This window comes from Myxine glutinosa, chromosome 6 (assembly GCF_964187855.1).
Source record: "Myxine glutinosa chromosome 6, kmMyxGlut1.1, whole genome shotgun sequence".
Classification (NCBI taxonomy): domain Eukaryota; kingdom Metazoa; phylum Chordata; class Myxini; order Myxiniformes; family Myxinidae; genus Myxine; species Myxine glutinosa.
Window position 1 is genome coordinate 137282992 of NC_136266.1, and position 24448 is coordinate 137307439.

Here is a 24448-nt window from a genome sequence, read left to right on the forward strand (position 1 = left end):
TCCAATTTTAAAGATCCTATTTCAAAAAGAGAATAGAACGACACTCGGTAGAGCGCATACCGCCTGGCTGAGCAGTTTACATTTTGTATCCCACTGATAGGCCGGATCTGAATCCAGACCTGAACCAAAATCAAATTGGCTTGTTCTTGTTACCTAACCAACTCATTCACCTTGTTTTGCCCTAATCCATCCATAAAGTTTTGAAATATCATGTTTTTGAAATATCATATCGTTTTGGTCCAATCTATCAATGATGAAAAATCATTTATTTTTATGTTTTTTAATTGCAGATCCAGATATTCATAAAAAATCAAATCAATTCTTCCTTGACCCAAACCCAACCTGTCTACCAAGTTTCTGCCGAATCCACCCACAACATTTTGAGATGTCATGCTATATATCGGTTTTGCCCCTATCTCTCAATGGTGAAGAATCACTTTAAAAATTCAAGTATCTGGATCTGGATCCAGATTTTCACAAAAATCTCATCCATTCGGCCTTCTTAAACACCCAACATGGCCATGAAATTCCATCCGAATTTGGAAAGTACGTATGGTCACAGAAACCTGGTCACAGAAAAAAAAAAAACCAGGCAGACAAACAGACATATAAACAGGGGTAAAAACATAACCTTCGGTTGCGGAGGTGATAACATTATTTTTTTTAACACAAATTATTACCCTTGGGATTTGCTAGCTGTGCTTACATGTGAAAATAAGTCGTATTTTGTTTCAGCATAGATACAAATATCACAGATTTCTGGATTTTTATTTGTTACGTGTGCGTTGTTAGTTGTTGTTTTACATGCTTAAACTGAAAAAAAAAAAAAAAAACGTTTGTTAATATCGCTATTATATGATGTTGGTCAATTTTGATAGTGACCAGAGAGAAATTAGATCTGTTTAGCATTCAAAGAGAAAATCGGGTTTAATTGTGTCCACAAGTTTTTCATCTTTATCTTTGAGGCTTCGCATATAATTTAGCAGGAAAATGGCCTCTTGTGTCTGCTTTCACCGTAACACCCAGAGAGGAATCAAATGTAATAGCATGCTGTCGGGTGATTTATCGTTTGTGCAGTTAATCCTCCTCTTGGATAATGTCATTTTTGTTTTGTCGTGCAGGGAAAGAAAATAATCACTTGTAGCAATTCGTTAATCTCCAACCCCTTTCTTTGTTGCCTCCATCAATCGCGAAACAAAAAAGTCATTGTTGAAATGAGCCGGACGCCCTGTGTGGGTGTCCGCACGTGGAACTTGTATTTTGGCTCTTCATTTAAACATCAAATATGCTTTTGAAACAGCTTCTTTGCTCTCGGTGTGACAAACACACACACACTCACACACACGCACCTGCAAACGCACATGTACACACACACTGTTTGACTGTAAGAGTTACCGTGTAACACACCGTCAAATGCTTATAAGACATTCTCATCCTTTGTGTGGTTAATATAGCTCCAGGCATAATGTAAGAACGAGAAGAGAGAACAGAAAAATCAAGAGAACATGCCAGATGTGGTTGGGGCTTTGAACATCTGGAAGATCTTATCATGCCTCTGTGTTACATTCTCAATAAGTGCAGCTGTGCAACCTCTTCTTCTACTTCAGTATTTGAGGGCTCATACTAATGTTTAATAAACGAGATATTCAATGTGGTCGTTCTGCATTTTATTTTTCAACGTTGACTTGAATTTTGACATGAAATATCACTTCGAAATACATTAGATGTCAAGATTGTGTAAATGTAAGATTGCATTGTTTGTTTGCCTATGTGACAACAAATCAAGCCCACCATCTCGCAATGAATATTATTAACTTCACGCCAGGAAATATATTGCAGTGCAGCTTAAAACTAACAACATCAACAAAGATGCTGAATTAATTATGTCATAATAAGAAAAATAGACTTTTATGAATGCCATTCTGTTGGGTTTCTGAAAGATAAGGAAAACATATACATAAGTCATAAGCAGATACCATATGTACTTACATTCCCAGCGTGATTTCAATTATTTCAAAGCAATGTTCTGCAGCCTGGCCTCTCAACCATAAAACTCTCAACTTCTCCATTTTTATTGCCAGGAATATATATATATATATATGTATGTATGTGTGTGTGTGTGTGTGTGTGTGTGTGTGTGTGTGTGTGTGTGTGTGTGTGTGTGTGTGTGTGTGTGTGTGTGTGTGTGTGTGTGTGTGTGTGTGTGTACAGTTGTGGCCAAACATATTGGCACCCTTGTACTTTTTTCAAATAATGCACCATTTCTTCCAGAAAATTGTTGAAAAAAATAAAATAAATTGGAATCCACATATGTATTTCTTTGGTTTTCAGTGGAACAAAACCAAAAAAGCTGAAGAAATTACTAAATCTTAACTTAACACACAGAAATCCTAAAATGGCCCAGACAATATTATTTGCACCTTTTAGAAGTTGTTAGAAATAATTAGATTTCAAGCAGATGATTCTCCTTTACTTTGGAATTGAACTCACCTGTGGTGATTTGCATGTACCTGCAATATAAAAATCACTCAATCAACCAGTTTGAATGGAGAAAAGGAGTCATTCTTTGGTATTGTGTCACTGTGTGTACCGCAATGAGCATGGAGAAAGAAAGAAAACCAGAGAATTGTCTGAGGAGGTCAGACACAATATTTTAGCCAAGCATGGACAATCTCAAGGCTACAAGTCCATCTCCAGAGAACTTCATGTTCCCATGTCTACCGTACGCAATATTATCAGGAAGTTTAAGGCCCATGACACTGTAGTCAACCTCCCTGGACGTGGCCGCAATAGAAAGCTTGATTGAATATTGCAGTGAAGGATTGTTCGAATGGTGGAGAAAGCACCTCGATCAACTGCCAAACAGATTCAAGCTGACCTTCAGACAAAAGGTACGACAGTTTCAGCTTGCACCATCCGTCGCCAACTCGATGAAAGGGGATTCTATGGTCGGAGACCCAGGAGAACCCCACTGCTGAGAAAGCCCCACTGGAGTTTGCCAAAGCACACCTGAACAAGCCAAAATCCTTTTGGGATAATGTCCTGTGGACAGATGAGACCAAATTAGAGCATTTTGGTAAAGCACATCATCGCTATGTTTATAGAAAACAAAATGAAGCCTTCAAAGAAAAGAACACCTTCCCTACAGTCAAACATGGAGGAGGTTCAATGATGTTTTGGGGTTGCTGTGCTGCCCCTGGCACTGGGTGCCTTAAATGTGTGCATGGCATCATGAAATCTGGAGATTACCAAGGCAATTTTGGACACATTGTTCAACCCAGTGCCCGAAATCTGGGTCTCTGTTGAAGGTCATGGGTCTTGCAGCAGGACAATGACCCCAAACATACTTCAAAAGCACCCAGGAATTGTTCAAGCTCATACATACCAGATGTATGTATAAGCACCCAGGAATTCTGAAGTGGCCAGCAATGAGTCCAGATCTAAATCCCATTGAACACCTTTGGGGAGATCTGAAAACAGCAGTTGGGAGAAGGCACTCTTCAAAACCCACGAGAACTGGAGTAGTTTGCACAAGAAGAGGTGGCCAATCTATCTGCCAGTAGAGAGGTGTAGGAAGCTCATTCATGGCTATAGGAAGCGCTTGACTGCAGTTATTTTGTCTAAAGGCCGTGCTACCAAATATTAAGTCTAGGGTGTCAATAATTTTTTCAATGCCATTTCTTTTTTATTATTTTATTTAAAAGGATATATTATGTTCTGAATCAAAAACAAAGGGTCTGTAATATTAACAGTGAAATAAAGAAATGTGGAAACCAAATACTTTTGTCAATTTCAACTTATTTTTAGAGGAAATTTTGAGTTATTTCAAGAAAGTGCAAGCGTGCCAATATTTTTGGCCACGACTGTATATGTATGTTTGTGTGTGTGTATATATATATACTGTATATACTGAAACGCAAAAGAAACTTACCACCTTTGAAACCTTTAAATATCAACAATAACACTGCGTGTAGTAAATGTGTGAACTTATTTGTGGACAATAGTGTCCTCGCTGTCAGACAAAACGGTCACGGATGGTCACTTGAACCTTCAATGGTCACTTCATAGCACAGCTGTTGAACAGCCGTTTTGACTGTCAGTGATTAGCCAAGGGGTACGGGATGATTTTAATGAGCTGCACGTGATGTCTTGATATTGGCTTTAAAAAGGCCAGTGCAAAATGGGCATTTTGACCGAAAAATTTGACCATTTTGACCATTTTGACCAACTTCAAAAAGACCGAAAACGCAAAAGAAATTTACCACTTGTTTGAAATGTAATAAAATGGTAACAGTTCAAAATAAAACAAACCAACAATTGCTAATTGAAACATTGGCATTTTATTGATGACATGTCAAGTTTTTGACCAAGATACACCATCTCATCAGTTTGTTCTACAGTACAGAACAGCACAGGGTGCAATGTCAGTCCCCTTTCAATAGCGTGTATGGCCACCATTGTTTTGGATACAGGCAGTGCATCGTCGGCGTATACTGCCTACCAGTCTTTGGATGGATTGCTGCTGGATTCTGTCCCACTCAGTCCTCAATGTCTGAAGCAGCTCTGCCCGTGTCCTGGCCCTGCCAACTACGCGTCTCCCAAGCTCATCCCACAGGTGCTCTATGGGATTCAGGTCAGGGGAGAGCGCAGGCCACTGCATGGTGTTGATGTTCTCGCCTTGGAGAAATGCAGTGGTAAAGCGAGCAGCATGGGGACGAGCGTTGTCATGCTGAAAGGTTCTCAGTTCTGGGTGGTCTAGCAGGAATGGCAGCAGATGAGGTCGCAGGATGTTATCCACATACCGCTGGGCGTTAAGATTCCCATCCACAACCACCAGTGGCGTCCTGTACCTGCCTGATATGGCTGCCCACACCATCACACTTGGGCCACCCCACCTGTTGGCTTGACGCACGCAACAATCGGCATATCGCTCGCCAGTTCTTCTCCAGACACACTCACGCCCATCAAGACTGTCCACACAGAACCTTGACTCATCGCTGAAAGCGACCTCGTTCCACTGCGCCAAGGTCCACCGCTGATGCTGCTGGCACCATCTCTGACGGTTGCGGCGATGGGCAACCATCATCACGGGGCCTCTGTATGGTCTTCTGGCAGTCAGACCATAGTCATGCAGTCGTCTTCGTGCAGTATCATTGGAGATCCGTGGGTTTGCACGCCCCGAGGTTTCTGCCGCAGTGCGGGATGCTGGACGGAATCGATCCCGCAGGTGACTTCGGACCATCTGCCTGTCCTGCCTTGCAGTGGTGACTCTTGGCCTCCCTGATCGAGGTCTGTCATCTGCAGAGTTGTGGAGGGTGTCTCTGTCCACCAGGGCCGATATCGTCTGGTGTGAACAGCCAAGGCGACGTGCCACCTCACGGTAGCTCAGTCCACCTTGCAGCATGCCCAGGGCACGCTGCCGTTGATCCCTTGACAATCGTGGCATGTTGATCATCCCGTACCTCTTGGCTAATCACTGACAGTCAAAACGGCTGTTCAACAGCTGTGCTATGAAGTGACCATTGAAGGTTCAAGTGACCATCCGTGACCGTTTTGTCTGACAGTGAGGACACTATTGTCCACAAATAAGTTCACACATTTACTACACGCAGTGTTATTGTTGATATTTAAAGGTTTCAAAGGTGGTAAGTTTCTTTTGCGTTTCAGTATATATATATATATATATATATATATATATATATATATATATACAGTGGAACCTTGACTTACGAGTTTAATTCGTTCTGTGACCGAGCTCGTAACTCAAATTGCTCGTTTCTCAAATCAAATTTCCCCATTTAAATGCATTGAAATGCTATTAATCCGTTCCAGCCCGCCAAAAACCACACCAATTTTTTTTTAAATATACAGTATATATAAAAATATCTCGCGCTTTATATTTCACCTGTATGCAGCATACAAGTTGGCAGGATGGCCTGGACTGGAGGTACGCACACTTGACTCTAAAGTCTAAACTGTCCAGCCTGGGTTTGAATCCCGACCCAGCTATAACCTGTCATGGGTGAATCACAGGCAGGGTGATTCATCAATGTGTGTACCGCTAAACTGGGCGCCCCGTTTGCGTCCCATTAGTTGTTGGATGTTAAGGATCTCACCGTGTTTTCCACAAAGAGAAGGCGAGCTATCGCCGGCACTCTGAACAAGTTGTGGCCTGGCATGCTCTTCTCCTCTGCCGTTATATACGTCCTCCTCGGCACCTCGCTCATGTTTTTCGACGATTGCGTGTTTTATATCCAAGCACAAGTTTTATATAAAACACGACGATTGCGTGTTTTATATCCACAAGTTGTGGCCTGGCATGCTCTTCTCCTCTGCCGTTATATACGTCCTCCTCGACACCTCGCTCATGTTTTTCGACGATTGCGTGTTTTATATCCAAGCACATCATCCTCTTCTTATTCTCAGTACCGTGTTTTCCACAAAGAGAAGGCGAGCTATCGCCGGCACTCTGAACAAGTCGACGGCAGAGATACTGTACTTGCACGGCAAGATAACCACGTGACCAGAACCCACCTGGCGGCGTAAACTCAAAATAACCAACATGCGAAAACAAAAATGCAGCGCTATACGACAGAGATACTGTACTTGCACGGCAAGATAACCACGTGACCAGAATCCACCTGGCGGCGTAAACTCAAAATAACCAACATGCGAAAACAAAAATGCAGCGCTATACGACAGAGATACTGTACTTGCACGGCAAGATAACCACGTGACCAGAACCCACCTGGCGGCGTAAACTCAAAATAACCAACATGCGAAAACAAAAATGCAGCGCTATACGACAGAGATACTGTACTTGCACGGCAAGATAACCACGTGACCGGGTGGCGAAAGCTCGTAACTCGGATCTCGGCTCGCATCTCAAAGCAATAAACCGCCCGAGCGACGGCTCGTATCTCGAAAAACTCGTAAGTTGGGGCACTCGTAAGTCAAGGTTCCACTGTATATATATATATATATATATATATACACACACATACACACACAGTGCCTTCAGAAAATATTCACACCCCTTGACTTTTTCACATTTTGTTGTTACAGCCTGAATTTAAAATGGAGTACATTTAGTTTTTTTTGTCACTGATCTGCACATAATACCTCATAATTTAAAAGTGGATTTTTCTTTGTTTGTTTTTACTGGTATTCCACTGGTCAAATAGTCTGTAGTCACATCCTTTGGAAAGCAGTAAGCGCTTTCCTGTGTAAGCCTTGGCGGCAAGGTTAGCTGTGGAGCCCAGAAAGTGGGGGGAGGGGAGGAGTGTGAGATGAACTCTTTTGTTCAGGGCCATCCCACAGGGGCAGGTGGCCCAAACGATTGACATTACCATCAAGCCGCGAGCAGCCAGTCATGGGACTCGCCACCTGTGAAGGCGATCCCAGAGTTTATGAGAGCTTTGGCCATACTGCACAGTATTTGGAGATGGACCTTGAAGGGAGCAACATCTCTCCTTCACTCTGCTTGGCTGACATCTTTTAGTCTCCTGGCCTCATCGTGATTGCTCCTCATCACCATTCTTCACGTACTGAGCAGTACTTCGCCTTGTGCCACATCATCCTTGTCGCACATCATCCTTGTCGCACATCATCCTTGTCGCACATCATCCTGCAGCCACAACCGCTTGTGCCAGACGAAAGTCCTTGCCTGTTCCCTCGTTGTGTGAGTCTGATGTTGTGGCACCATTAGCGGATTACATTTAGTTTCCATTGCAGATATAATTGCGTGTACCTCCTTCCTCTTTTCTTGTGTCAGACAACCACCAGATCTGTACTGTGTGTTGAGCATCTTGTCTACCCTTTCCCCTGAATACTTTGTAAATAAACCCTCTTTTAATTAAAAGAAGCATCTTCCTGCCTTTTTGCCTCCTGCTTGTTTCATTGCCAGGTTCGGCTTTGGGTGAACTTTGGGGGATATTGATATTAATTGAGCGAAGTGTTATGAATTTAAACACCATTTCCACCATGCACGGGTCTTGTACCCCAGGCTGTCGGTTCATGTCAACGGTCCATCTGACGTGACAATACTGGAAGAGGAAATGAGGAATAACAAAACGAGTAACTATATCCGATTGAGGAAGAGAATGGGAAAGATTTAGCATGTGTTGACGAGATCATCGATGTGTGTGTGGTTTTGAAAGATTGATGATTGACAGTGCATTTGAAAAACCAAAAGGAGGAGAAGACAACGTGCACAGGGAGATGATTTTACATTCAGAAGAATAAGGGGACTGATGAATGCAGGTGGGAAACAAACCTGGACTTTGGGAGGGTGAGCAGGTGAGGATGTCTGGAAGAAAGCATGTGACCTGGGATCAATTGGGGAGAGCAGAGGTAGGAGAGGGCAGGAGAAGCAAGGCCAGATGTAAGCTTGTCGGTTTGGTCTTATTTTCCAAAGCTGTATAGTAAGTAATTTTTCAGTATTTTAACAGCAGTTTTACAATATACACATTCCCTTCTATGTTTGTAATGCTCCGAAGCAAAATGTAAGACTTCACTTGCAGCGCAGAAGATTTTTAAAGCTGTTGTTTCGAAGCTGCATCTTTCTCCAATTACTTTAGCCATAAAAATGGGAATAAAAACTGCAAACAAAGCAAAACAACAAAAGTATTCTAATTGACTGACTATAGAGTTAGCATTGTGCAAACAACTTCTTTGGTTTTGGTCTTAGCTGAGCACATTGCTTATTAAGATGATCGATTGACCTCTGTCAGTCTTAATGTTTGTTGAATTCTGCTGAACTGAACCACATTTGTCTTGGACTTCACTTCCTGTTTCTATATTGTTTACATGTTCAATGGTATTTGACTTTGATTCAATTGCACATATGATCTGCTGATCGCATCATTATTTAAGAGGAATGATACCACTGGCAAGGATTTGTAATTCATGTGACCGGCACAGGATGGACTACTCTTCTACAAAGGTTCCGTGGGATGTTTACTGTCTACAAGCAAAGTCCTAGCAGATGTTACAACAGATTCATGAACCCGTTAAAGGAGGATCACTCCAGAATGCAGTGATGTACTTGCGGAGCATCATCTGTGCTTTGTAGCCAGGTCCTCTTGCATTGTGAATCTAAGTCGAACGAGACAGTGACACATGTGGGCACATTCTGTGTAAGCTGTCCCTTCACCCCTTGCATTTCACTTAAATTATTCACAGATTATTTTCCAAACCTGTCTTTCAAATAAACGATTGGCACATCCACATTCCTCCCATACCTACAGCACCATCCTCCTCCGTGCCTTCAACAATAATTATTTCCACCAATCCCATGATCTTAGTCTCCGTATGTCCTGAATAGGAATCTTGAAACGTCCAGTTTGTAGAGGTTGTTTGCTAACAACAATCAGTCTCCCTTCATGTTCTTTAATGGAGTCGACCTCCTCTGTGTCCGTACCCTCCCCTACATGTCCAACGATACCCGTCTTGTGTATCTCCCTCTTCAGCATCCCTCCACTTCATGTCCCCTCTTTTTACACTTTTCACCCCTCAAAGCTGCCTCCTCTCCCCACCACTCTCAACTTCCCCCTCATCCCACCCCTCACAGGTTCCCCTTCATCATGCGCCCTCCAATATACCCCCCCTTGTCCCGCACCCTCACACCTCCCAAAATCCTGGACAATCCCAGCCTTCCTCTATCCCACACACTCCTGGCTCCCCCCTCCCAGCTTCCCATCCCATTCCACACTGTCCTAGCCTCACCTACCCCACCCCTCCGGCATCCTGCATCCTCCCAATGCCTCCTCCCCTGGCCCTAACTGTCTGCACCTAAAACACCCGAAGCCTATGCTCTAACTTGACAGTTCTCTCATTCCATACTACTGCTGATAAACCAGACTTCATCTGTTTAAGAGAATCCTTTCCCCCACAAGTCATCCCTGACTCCTTAGTATGTCTACCTTGCTATTGTCTACTCTGATTTGATCGACCTGAACCCCATCCTGGCATTATACTTGTACATTACAGTTGTACTTTACATCAATAACTCAATTTGTCACTGTGCATGTACTGATCTTACACATCCCAACCCCCCAGGAGTACTTTTAGCTGCACCCCTCCACTTCCACCTCTTGTTTGACTGTGTTGTACCACCCACCAAACAGTGACAACTCCATATACATCTCTCTTTCAGACAACATGGACCATGTCATTCTACCTTGAACATGCTACTTATACAATCTGAACAATGGATGGAGGCTCTCCATATCAGACATGAGATCAGGGCAGTCTTTCTGGACATACCTCGTGCTTTTGATTGTCTGGCATCGTGCCTTACTCTCCAAACTCTGCCTATGGCATCCAAGGCCAACCCCACACATGGCTTACTGTCTTCCACTACTCTTGGAGCCAACATTTGGCTCACAATTGAATGCTTTCAATCTCCTCTCCCTGTCAAGGCTGGAGTGTCTCAAGTCAGTGTCCTAGATCCCATGCCATTCCTAACCTTCATCAACAATCTCTGACTCTCTGGAAAATCCCCTTTATCTATTTGCCATGACATCCCTCATGCTTCAGATAGACGGGCTGCAGCTTCTGCCCTTTCTTCAGACATTGACAAAATCACAAGCTGGTCAAACACTTGGAATGTATTTCAATCCTGACAAATTCCACACTCTCGTAATCTCACTCCGAAACGACCGTCTGGCAAACCCTCCCATCTACTTTCTTAACAATCCTCTTGAAGAAGTCACGTAAACTCTTCGTTCTCATTATTAGTCATAATCTTTCTTAGGGAAACCACATTTAAGAGTTGGCCTCCAAAACCAGTAGCCGAGTAGCCATCTTCTGTAGGGCAAAGTCCTTCATTGGACACTTGAACTTTTATCCACCTACAAGACCTTCAACCACAGCTTGGTGGAGTACTGCCCTCCCTTTTGGACTTGCACCCTTTGCTGCATAGCTTGATCAGCCTGATGGAGTATTACTCTCCCCTTTGGGCTGGCTCTCCTGCCTCACATGTTGCTGAGCATGATGCTGTGGAAACCAAGTCCTGATCAATGGAATCTCCCATGATAAAGCTGAGTCTATGGGCCTAACACTTTTCCATTGCTGACAGGTCGATACTCTCTCTGTCTTCTACCTTCTTCTTTCCCTCTGCTCTTTCCATAATGTCCCCCTCCCCCCCCCCCCCCCCCCCAGGTTTCTGCAGGGCACACACGGTCCACCAGCAACCATCTTCTGGTGAAACTCACAAATCCGGAATCGCTGCTCATCTCCACTCATTCTCTCTTTATTCTGCCTGTGGAACCAATGTCCACATTCTCTTCAATGTCGTTCTTCCCTCCAGGTCTTCAGGACAGCTGTCCAATTCCATCTCAGATCACCCCCCCCCCCCCTCATCCAAAACCATGATATTTTCTACCCCTGTTAATCCCCCCTACCCATTCCCAGGTGTACCTTCTTGCAAATTACCTCCCCTACCCCACATTTTTACCCGCATCTCTTCTTTGTCCATCTTCGTCTGTTTTGTCCCTCATCTCTGCTCTAGGTTTCTACCCTCTCTTTCTGATGTCTCTTTTGTATTGCTGTGTCCTTGTCCATTCTGTGTTCTAGCTCTTCCAAGAGCCTTCACTTTGTATACAAGGGAAAAAAAATTCCATTCGAGTTTACTTATCCAAGACTTTGGAGGTGAAATACTGCACTTCTGAGGCACACACTATGCCTATTGAGGTTCAGTCTTTAATCATATTGTAAATGCATGTTGAGGCTCAAATAAAAGCAAAGATTGGCAGTGGACATTCTTTTACAAGATCCTAGAATTGCATTATAGAAATTTAAGACAAATTGCTTTCTTTCCAGGGTTCACACTCCTGTGCCCGCTGCTCCCACTATAAGGATGGACCGCATTGTGTGGCTGCATGTCCTGTGGGAGTTCAAGGAGAAAACAATGAGATTGTGTCAAAGTTTCCTGATGGCAACAACACATGTCAGCGTTGTCACAGCAACTGTGCACATGGGTAAGTTGCATGGCTTAGACCTTCTAATAAGAGCAGACCAATTGCCAGTTTATCCCAAGGCATTTTTTTCATCTCACACTTCTTCATGTAGCAGTCTCACACCGACAGGCCCAACACTTTTGGGCCTGTGCATACAAACATATGGTAATACTCAATCGACATACGTGGGGAAATTACGCACCCAGACCGGGAATCGGAGCCAGGTCCTCTGGTGAACAGCACCAGTGCTCACCTACAGAGTCTTGGTTCACCAGAGGACTTAGGTTCAATTCCCGGATCTGGGTGCATAATTGATTAATTATATTTACAATCATGTTAATTTATGTAATTATGACAATACAGTATTTGCATTTCTTCAGAATCCTTATTTTATTTTTTTACCATATGTGTGCTGCTATTTAAAAACAGACCTTTTTGACCCCTTACTCCTCTTCAGCTCTCAAGCCATTCCAAGTTTTGCACATAATACATTTGTGGAAAGTAAATAGGAATAACATAATTAATGCATGATATAAATATTCAGTGTTGGAAATAATTATGTAAACAGAGCAAAAGCTGAGGATAAAATGCTAAGAGGCAAAGGGACAAACAAAGTCAGCAAAGGATTTCCAAAAGCTACACATCGATTGAGACCACTTTGCTCGAATGTGTATCTCACTGTTCTTGAAGAAACATGTGACCCATACCTTAAGCTCGGCCATTCACAAGATCTCTCCTGGGTTGTCGTCTATCACGTGGAGACCACATCTGGAGGTACTTGAAATCACTTTTGGAGAGTTTAGGCTCTTCTTCTTTGGTCACTTATATTACCAGTTTAATGTGTCTTCTTCACTTTCTTTCACACAACTTCTGAGACATTAAGTGATGCTGCAATCCACCACATGGAGTACCTTCGATAGCTAAGACTGATGTATATATTGTTGCATGTCATATTTCCTTCCCAGGAGCCACAGTATTAACCACACGACAATGATGTCACTGCCTATACCGTTATAGTCCTTTTACAGGTGTAGCACTTTTTGAAGGCTTGCATGACAACCAATCACAGTATACTATATCAACACATGATTGTACTGTGTAGTATTTCATTTTTACACATGAGATGTGACATGTTATTTGCATGATTTTGTGTGTGTGTGTGTGTGTGTGTGTGTGTGTGTGTGTGTGTGTGTGTGTGTGTGTGTGTGTGTGTGTGTGTGTGTGTGTGTGTGTGTGTGTGTGTGTGTGTGTGTGTGTTAGTTAGTTAGTTAGTTAGTTAGTTATATATAACCATCCAGCTTGGTTGCAGTCTACCAGAACATCCCACTGATAAAAAAAATACCCAGTGCATATTTTTCAACAAATATGTAAAACCACCATACAAAATTCATTACCACTGGTGTGTGCGCAGTCTGATATGGGACCTAACATCAAACAATGTTGTAATAAATATTTGACAAAATGTATTGATGTTTACCAATTAAACAGGAAATGGAGCAATGTTTGTCTTGATGATTTATTTTTTGAGTTTTTAAGTTTGTAATTTCTTGTAGTCGATGAGATACACATGTGGATATATCTTCTTGATAATAAAATCTGAGATAAAACCGAAATTATTTTGGTGTTAAAGCATGAAATTTGAAATATTTTGTAAAATGAATTTTCAGCACTTTTCTATAAAACATTTTTTACATAAATTCAATTTTTCCGATAATAAATGTTTTTTGTGTCTTCAAAAAAAAATTCTGTTATTGCATCCAATTTGCATATCAACTGCCATCATGTCCTTCACTTAATTTCTTGTAGTGCGACGTATATAATGTTCCATTAAAAACTACAGATAAGATTTAAAAGTGAGTTTCAGTTAAGAATCGACAGGAAATTATTCAGGCATTTAATTTCCCTGTTCTGTTTTTGAATATCATCATTGCATAAATGATATGCAAATCAAAATTTTTCGAAAAGGGAAATGAAATAACAAGTGAAAACAAATATGCTTTAGGTATTAACAAAATTGCAATATATTTTGCATATATTATGCGAATTACGTTTCTAATCATGAAATATGCTGCTGTTTCATGCAGATACATTTGTGCAGTGGAATCGGTGTTAGTAGCAGATACGCACACTTGCCTCGAAGCTGTCTTGCCTGGGTTCGAATCCGGACCCAACGATAAACTGCCATCTTGGTGTTTCACAGGCAGGGTGAATCATCAATATGTGTGTTGTCTATCGGGCGGACGGTAAACTGGGTGCCCATCTGCTGGCATTAGTTGGTAGACGTTAAAGTTGCCACGATGTCCTTTGAGAAGAGTGGGCGAGCTATCGCCGGCACCATGAACAAATTCCAAATTCCTGCCAGAAGTGTAAGTAGCTTAACAGTGAATGAATGACTAACCAGATTCAAGCCAATTCTCAAAATAAGCATGTTTTTAAAAACATTTCATTGAAAGTCTAGGCTCATGGAAGAGCAAGCATGTGACATGACCGAGTGTACAAGAGCAACATAGGGATGCGGAACAACAGGTAGACATATTTTTGTCAAGGGAATGCATGATAATGTGAAGAAGATAACTAAGGAGAAGAACATAGTAAACTGCGAGTAAGATAGCTTAGATGAGGGATGGTTAATGGGTCTATTAATGATCCTGGGTATAAATGAATGATGACAGGAGATGGTGGTGCACTGCCCCCTTGAAGCTCTGAAGGAAAAGGTGGGACCTTTAGGGTGAGGATAATTAAATTGCCTTGGGAATGAGTTTCCACAAGTTGACCTTGTCATTTTCCTCTCTCTTATCATGTATCAATGCTGCTGTTTATGTGATTTATCGTGGGGGAAAAACATCAGGCAGAACAACTAAAACTCATTGTTCCTATGATTTATTTTTCATCCTAATAATAGACTCTTTCCTGATGTGCATTGTTGTATATTATGCAAAAGATAATCATTGATTAACAATTTTGTGATATATTTAATCAGAAGCTATTTCTGCTAAAAATGGTTTGCCATCTTCATTAGGTGCACAGGACAAGGTCCACTGGACTGTCATCTCGTGTCGCACAGGCTCAGGTATGTAAAGTTGGCCATTCACACAAGATCATTGTCCCTTCACACCTCTTCTTTCCATCTCTCCCTTCAATCTACCACTCCGTGTTTGTGACAATAGTAACAACGTCCATAAAGAAACGGTTACCCACACTCCACTATTCTTTGTTATGTTTTATGTTTCACCATCTAATTCATACATTTCGAAGCATTATCTGCTATTTTCTATAAAGTGTACACTGTACATTTGTATATACTAGGGCATGCCCGTACTATATATATATCTAAAATTATATCCCCCCCCTCTATTTACATGAAATGGTTTGGTCCAAAGCGAACGGCTTGCGAGTGGTGACAATCCCCCCCCTCTATTTACATGCAATGGTTTGGTCCAAAGCGAACGGCTTCCGGAGTTTGGTAAAGAAATCGCCATCGCGTGCACAAACGCGCAGGAAAGCGAATGAATCGCAAATTCGTTTTTATTAGTTTTATTATTAGTTTTAAAACATAGTTTAACGCCAACATAGTTTGCAAACGTGAAATAAATGAATACGCTCTCAAATGTGCCATCCGAGGCAGAGTGTGTCCGCCACGTTCGGCACACGCGATAGTTCGCTGCTCTCTGATTGGTTGAATCGTTTTTTGGACATAGCTCGGTAAGTAATTGTCCGATTAATATGAAACCTTGAAAAGGCACATCCTCGGGTCCCCAGCAATATACCTGGCAAGTGAAAAGTATATCGGACCCGTGGTTGTCGAGAAACAGCGGTCACAGACAGACAAACGTACAAACGTACAAACGTACAGACAGAGATTACTGGAATTATAGATAGATAGTGTGTGAATACACGATATGTATTCCTATTTAATACATGTATGAGCTGGTAACTGCAGAACAATCGTGCAATGTGAAATGTAACTTCAACAATATTATGCAAAGAACAGTTTTATATATATATATATATATATATATATATATATATATATATATATATATATATATATATATATATATATATATATATATATATATAATATATATATATTTTTTTTTTTTTTTTTTTTTTTTTTGTTACGGCCCGTGGATAAGGATGTTGGTTTGCCGAGCGGATTGCACCGCGGCCTAACAGTTACCCCGATTAACCCGATCCCCGAACGTTGGCCGGATCGCGCCACAGATATTCAATAGGGAAAAGACTAAGGCGACGCGGATGTGAAGAAGAAGAAGACAAAAAGGTTGGAAATACGAATATAATTTATTTCTATTTACACCCAAAAATAACCAAGGAGAAGGAAAGATAAGAAAATAATATACAGAAGATTTTAGAGACACAGTGCAACGCTAGCTTATACGAGCTTAATTAACTACCCAGGGACAAAACAAACAGAACAAACTCACGTACACCAAAAGGATGGAAAGGCAGGAGGTGGATGGCTGGAGGGAAAGGAAGGTCCTAGGGGTTCTGCAGCACGATCGGTGCGTTTGGCAGCCGCCGTTCCTTCGCGGCCCTGCTCAAAACCGCCGTCCAGGCCCCAAGCGGCTGTTGAGTGTTGTTGCTGCTGTGGCCGCCGCTGCTGCTGCTGCTGCTGTGGTCGTCGCGTACTTTGCCAGGACTACAACAGGCTTTGTGCTTCCCTGGATGATGATCTCCTTAATGTTCTCTATGCTCTTTTGCTCACATGCCAGCCTCGGACTCTCCTCGGAAAAGCACCAGCTCCGGAACAACCATTGGCCCACTTGATCAGCCGTTGCTGTGGACAAAGCTTCCTTGGGTGATCTCAATGAACTCTCGCAGTTGGTTCTCCTGGATGATCTTTTTACACAACTCAGCAACTACTCCACTTTACAACGTCCTTGCGCGCGCGCTTTTATAGCGCCTCCGGCGATCAAGCCGCCGGCCTTCAGGACACGCCCATCGGTGTGCTCACCTCGGCCCTGGTTGGTCGCGCGACCCTCTGGCTCCGCCCTTGATGACGACGGGCGGGCACGCCTTTCTTCCCCGACCCGAGCACATGTTCAATGGTGGTTTTGGAGGGGATGTAATTGGGAATCGAGGCTTGTCAATGATGAAAGGCAATGAAAGTTTTGGGAGTGGGAATGGGGAATGAAAGGAATCTACTCTATTTCACTTGGTGCAATGGAGTGTCATCTTAATGGGAGACAAGGCCTTACCCTAATACACATAATAAAGATATAACTATCAACCAGGGGGAAATCTATGATTGGCTAACGTGTATGCTTTATGGAATTAACTACGGGAACGCCCTTTGACCTTTATACAACACTGGAGGCAGGAGGGTCCAGACTTAAGCAATAATTCACAACAATTTACTACAATACAACACAATAAAAAAAATACAATCCTCATATCCGCAACATATATATATATATATATATATATATATATATATATATATATATATATATACATATATATATATATATATATATATATATTTACATATATATATATATATATATATATATATGTATATTGTTGCGGTTCTGAGAATGTACATATACCATCATTAAAGGTTTGCCCCCATAGTTAGTCCACATGCAACACGTAGGCCACCTTAGAACATTAGTTATGTCACAGTATGTGTGAGAATAAGGTCATTTCCATTAGTGATACCTGCGTTGTGTAAAAGAAATAAGAGTAGGTCCCGTTCATTTTGCAGCCCACCCTCCAAATCGACCTCGTTGGGCAGCATCCATCCCACGCCCTGATTCGGCTAATCCACCTCCTTTGCCAGCAGCGTTTGCTGCTGGCAAGGGTTTTCGCTCGAAACCAGCCAAATGCCATGAGGTAGGCCTGGAAAGGGGGAGGAGCGCGAGGTCGGGGTGTGGCCACGTCAAGCAGCACTTCAAGGGCGGAGCCGGTAAGAGCCAACAACCAACCAGGGCTCGGGTGAAATGGCGTGAGGGGCGTGGTAAGAGCGCGGCTGGAAAATTACAGAGGGTTCGCTGGGCGGCGCTATTTTACCGCACGCACAAAGCCCTTCGAGAGGACTTGAGGACTGCCCTTGTGAGAGAACTGCATAAAAGGACTGGCACGATTCGCGCATGAGAGAGGACTTATGAGAGAGACGAGAAGGGAGAGGCACTCGTGGCAGTTGAGCTGGACAGAAGCGCGAACCAAGCGATAAGCCATTGGGAGGACTGACACGGAGCACTCGCGTGGTAACGGCACTAGAGGACCGGCGTGCGCATAACAGTCTCGAGGCATTGTGGAGAAGCGCATTAAGAGGCGCGTTCGAGCTGCCCGATTATAACGTACGCTGCTGAGCCGCGAGTGTAACCGCCGGCCAGCCTACCTTTTGCCGCATTCCGCCCTGTAATTGTCCGCTCCGCATAAACGACACGAGGAGAGTTCCTGGCCGCTGCCGCCTGACCATCTGCTCCACGGTACGAGTTGGGGACCAGAGTGAGCTGCCTGGGCGCCATCATCCCCGGACCATCTACCCAACCTTCTACATCCCCGTGTGAGTGTGTCTGTGCGTGAGGGGCCTGTTTGTCCAGGGATAAGTTAAGACTGTATAAGCTTCACTGGGTGTACTTCTCCTCCTTCCTGTACAAATTGTTAATAAACCAATATGTTCTTCCTGCTTCTTCCTAATTCGACCGTATCAGTGTTTTCCTCCATTGGGTAAGCGTGGCACGATTCGGAACCGCTCAGATCGGGTTTAGTCTTGTTAACGGCTTGGATCACGGCTCGCTATCGCTCGGCGTTTCCACTACAACCGTGGTTCGGGCGGGGTTATTTCCTTGCTTCCTGGGAGGTGTTGGTAATTAGGTAATAGGAATAATTCGGCCTACCACCCTATTCAGCGCTGACCGGAAGGAACGTCATAGCCCCGGATCACGTCGGCTAGTAAAAGACAAGGGGATTAATCCCCCCCTGGTAAGGGGAAAGGCCGACGTTGGGATCCGCAACTATATATATATATATATATATATATATATATATATATATATATATATATATATATATATATATATATATATATATATGTATATATATATATATGTATATATATATATATAGTATATATAGTATATATAGTATATATAGTATATATATATACTAGCTGAGGTACCCGGCTTCGCCCGGGTTGAATAAGAATAATACAAATATATGATGAAAAGAACGTATCTTTGAGAGCAATATCACAGTACATTTCCTACATGACGTTTTGTCAATTTTCAATTTCTCAAAACCTCTTGGTATACAACATTTCTGGTTTTCTTACTTGGTGCCAAGACAGAAAGATTGCTTGGTTTTCCAACCCTCGAGCAGCCCACGTACAGCTGGCCATGGGAAGTACCCGGCATTGCCGGGCGGGGGAAGGGAGGGGAGGATGAAGGGGAGGGGAACGGGGGGGGGGGGAGGGGAGGGGAGGAGGAGAGGGGAGAAGAGGAGGGAGGGGGAGGAGCAGAGGGGAGAAGAGGAGGGAGGGGGAGGAGGAGAGGGGAGAAGAGGAGGGAGGGGAGGAGGAGAGGGGAGAAGAGGAGGGAGGGGGAGGAGGAGAGGGGAGGGGGAATGGAGGGGGAGGGGGAGGGGGAACGGCTAGCTTGGCAAGCGATAGCAGGCTTTTTACTTTTATTTTTACCTCAATGAGGGCTATGTATATAGTCCGTGCTTGGAGCCTTCAAGTTCAACATAAAGTTTTTTTAATGAAAAATAATGCAGATGTATAACAATCCACCAATGCAAGTTCAGAAATGAATGCAGATCCTTTACTTTGCGATACAAACGCAATTCCCGCCATTTCCACTCACGATTGAGGCCTCCACAGTGACCACGCCTCTTCTTCCTTCTACAACTTCGTCTCACTTCTTTCACTCAAAATGCACGAAATTCTGCCGCATGAAATTATGTAGAGGCCTCGTCGGGGGGATATAAGGTAGATAAGGAAGGCGTTGTAACAGAAGAATCAAAATAAAAGTGGAAGAACATAAGGAAATGGGAGCTATTCTGGACCCACAGCCAAACCCGACAAACCATTGCAATACACCCCGAACGTCTAGCGCCGCCACAAACTACACCATGGAATTGCAGCTGGCGCGGTTTTTTTAAACCATTGATATTAAAATAAAACGTAGCCTATAACCACCGGGATTTTATGCTGATTCCGAATCTGTGTCTAAAACTTTTCTCCGATGTGTAGTTCTTGAGTTATAAGCGGACATCCAGACAGACACACACACACACACACACACACACACACACACACACACAGACACTCCTCCTTTTGAGATATATATATATATATATATATATATACAGTATATATATATATATATATATATATATATATATATATATATATATATATATATATACAGTATATATATATACAGTATATATATATATATGTATATATATATATATATGTGTATATATATATATGTATATATGTATATATATATATATATATATATATATATATATATATATATATATATATATATATATATATATATATATATATATATATATATATATATACTGTATATATATATACTGTATATATATATACTGTATATATATATACTGTATATATATGTATGTATGTATGTATGTATATATATATATATTGTTACGGACCGCGGATTAGATGTTATTTTGACCGAGCGGTGGTGTAACCGCGGCCGAACAATTATTCCCCAACTAAACCCAATTCAACCCAGACGTTGACCGTATCGCGCCACCGCTATTCAATCGGGAAAAGACTAAGATGACACGGATGTGAAGAAAAGGAAGACGAAGGCAAAGAAAGGTTCGAAATACAATTACTATTTATTACTATTTACAGGCTCAAAATAACCAAGGAGAAGGAAAGATAATAAAATAATATACAGAAGCTTTTAGAGACACAGGGAAAATACTAGCTTATCTAACAGGCTTACTTGCTACCCAGGACAGAACAAACAAAGACACTGACTCACACGGGGAATTGCAGAGTGGATTGCTGGAAGGAGGTGTGTGGCTGGACGGGGGAGGACGGCACGGAGCTGGCTGGAGCTTGATCCCGCACGGGACATCGGGCTGGACCTCGACGGCCGCTGATGCCACCGAGCCTTTCGTGTGCGCGGAGTCACGGGTCGGAGCTGCTTGTCTCAGTAAAAGCGCATCTGCTCTGGCGACCCAGCTCTTTCTTTGGACTCAGTAAAAGCGCAACTCTCTGACGACCCAGCTCTTTCCTTGTACTCGTCGCTCCGTCGTTGTAAGAGCTCCTCTCTGGGACTCATCTCTCGTCTCCTCCCTTGGACTGCTTTTGGGAACGCCCCGCAGCGGGTTTATAGGCCCCGCCCCTCAACCTTTGTGAACCTCCCCCAAACGCGCTTCCTCCGCCCTCTCAAACCAAACCCCTCGTGCTCGGTTGGTTGTTCGGGGCTGGCTCACTCCTCCCCTCTATGACGAGGTGGAGACACGCCTTTCTTCCCCAACCCTGCCTCGTGGCCAATGGTGGTTGAAGAAAACCGCCCAAAATGCAGTTGGCCATTGAAATGAAATGAAAGGGGACCTATTCTTATTTCACTCGGTGCAATGGAGTATTTAAATTAATGGGAGACACAGCCTTACCCTAAGACACAATAAGATATAAGCTACTGAACAAGGGTTTTATCGGGTCCTGCAATGTGGTGTTTATGGAATAACTACCGAGACGCCCTTTTTATCTTTACACAACTCCGGAGGCAGGAGGGGCCATATCCAAACAATGTTCATCAATTTACCACAATACAATACACACAATCAAAAAAATGCAATCCTCATATCCGCAACACTGCACCCTCCTCCTCTTAGGCACGGCCCGGGCCTATAACTTTAATTTAGTGTGACATGTAGGTGTAGTTCCCTCTACTTTTAACCTGACCCTGAGTGCGACAGTTTTAAAACATAAATAAATGTGTCCCGCTGCTCCATTGCACCCTGCCTAACAGACTCACGCCCACAGTTAACCGAATTGCGGAATGGTCTTCAAACTACACACTGACGGTGGGGAGCATTATTTACAATTGACGCTACTTTATTTACAAAACTAACCCAGGACCTGTGATTGTTCTTTCTGGGGGGGAGACAGTCTGCTCTGCATCGACGCACCATGAAAGCACCTATAACGCACCAACACACCCTCAAGCACCCATCGGTGCAGTCACCACAGTTCATCAGTGTTCAATGATTGTTCAATAATAAAAATAAATCAACAACCCCTAACCCTGCAGGTGATCTCTTGCTCTTCGGCTCCCTCTGCTGGCTATTATTATTTCTTCCAGTTGTTGTCATTTTCCTTTGCTGGCGGCCTATTTGTATTAAAACTTGCACCCAACGTGTCCCTTTTATTTATTTATGGCCCACCAGGCCGACTACGTGTGGTTCACCTGTGGGGCATCGGTGCCCTGTGGCCAAGGTCCGCCAGCAAGATTTCGGGCCCTCATGGCCGGTTCCAGCAGAGGGGCCATGCCCCAACCCATGGGGTCCACCAGTGGTGCTCGGCCACAGACATGTGGTCCATCATGTGGTGCATCGATGCAGACAGCTGGTTCTGAGAGTTCCGGGCGCACAATGGCCGACTCACGCATGCTCCCCTCGGCGCCCAATGGCGCAGAGGTCATGTGGGAGACAAAAGGGGGAAGACAAATGAGCGAGGGGTAAGGTCACAAGGGTACACATCAAACAAGGCAATGCAGGGCGAAATGCGTACGGAGAGCGAAGTGAGAAAGCTCGTCTCTACCGTACGTCACCCCCCCTGTCACCTACACTACCCTTGCCCTTACCCCATATGTACAAAATCTACACATTACAAATTCGTCGCTACTGTCACGTCTTCCCCATATTTCTCCTACACCAAATTCGTCTCCACAATCCCTCTATCCAAAATTTGCCATCACCCAATTTATCATCAATCCTCATAAGGAGGAAGAGATGGAACAACAAAGCACAATGTCACACCCACGTCATGATGCGTCTCACAATCCAAAACATTTGCACATAAAAAATAATCAAAACAACCTGGCATGGTGTGGAGGTACGTCATCTCAGGTGAGTGGATGCAGATGGTGCGAGGAGACTTCATCCTAACTACTTTCTAAATGACTTTAACACACTTTACACTACCCGGGGTCTCTCCCTGCAAATCCATTGGCCAACTTACACTATGGGTTCTAAAAACCAATTCCCATTGACCAAACTGTGGTGCTTCTTTATTTGGGGTCTCACTCCCCCGATTCATCTCCCGGTGCCCTTGCACAATTTCTGGGCTGTGACGTGTAGCTCTCCCAGCAGGTCTACCCAACTGCACACCTCCACCACTGTAGTTGCCACCCGAGCTTACCTAGCTCCTCACCCTAACCTAACTAACTGGGGAAGGCCCATCCTGGCTCTGTCACCCCTTGGTGCCCTCTGGCACTGGGCTACCCGGGTCCATCCTCCGGATCCTCGGGCCCCATCCACAACAACTCTACCGGCTCCCAGAGCCCACCTGCGGCCTCACCTGGCCGACATCCTCACAGTGGTGGAGTGCCCAAACCAACTATACACACACTAACAGGCTACACGCCCAGCCATTTCCACAACACTAATGCACCCATCCAAATACCATTCTCTCACCCGCACCACAGATGCCAATATCCAACCACAATTTACCTATACCCTCTACCTAACACTTACACTACCCGCCCCGGGTATCCGTGATGGGGGTCCACTCTTCCCCCATTCACACCTTCGCACCATCCACTCCACTCCACAGTTTCCACCATACTCACTCCACGACCATCCATTCCAATACTCCATATACTCCACACTCCATGTATTCCACACAACCATTCTCCATACACCTGTTCTTCATACCTGTTGTTGCACACCTGTGCAATCATACCTGGTGCCACCTGCACCCTCCTCCTCTTCCTGGACCAGTTGGTCAACACAACACATCACCATCACCATCACTCAAACACTGCTCCATACACCTGTTCAGTTGCACACCTGTGCAATCACACCTGTTCAATCACACCTGTTCCTCATACACTTCCAATCCTCAAACACACGGCATCATCTCATCTAACTACTCCCCTCTGAAACTTGCGCTTCCCAGTCGCCCCTTTAAACTATTGCGCTCCCACGTCATTATCATCCACACTAATCTACCTGCGTCCCCACTACAGGTATCCTTGTCACTAACTAACCTTAACGTTACCTAATGTCATCTTCGCTAGATCCCTACACATTATATATCCTAACCCACCCGGGCTAGTTTTCACTGCCATCAACCCCATAAACTAGTGCTCCTTTGCCCCCCATTTCGCCCCCCAATCGCTCACTATTAGCCCTCATTTCGTCCCTCATTTTGTCCATAAGGGCCCCGATTTGTAGCAACAAAAGGTCCGAATCCAACGGCGGCGCTGCTACTGTCGCGGGCGCGGTCGCCGTGGCCATGT

At 43.7% G+C, this 24448-nt stretch overlaps 1 protein-coding gene across 1 annotated transcript in view; it reads left to right on the plus strand.

Annotated features, from left to right (window-relative positions):
- The window catches only part of LOC137430349 (receptor tyrosine-protein kinase erbB-4-like), a 724268-nt gene that overhangs the window by 541788 nt on the left and 158032 nt on the right, over positions 1-24448 (plus strand). The window contains exons 15-16 of the mRNA XM_068121152.2: positions 11824-11981; positions 14980-15030. Coding sequence (XP_067977253.2) covers positions 11824-11981; positions 14980-15030 — 209 coding nt within the window. The remainder of the gene's footprint in view (positions 1-11823; positions 11982-14979; positions 15031-24448) is intronic.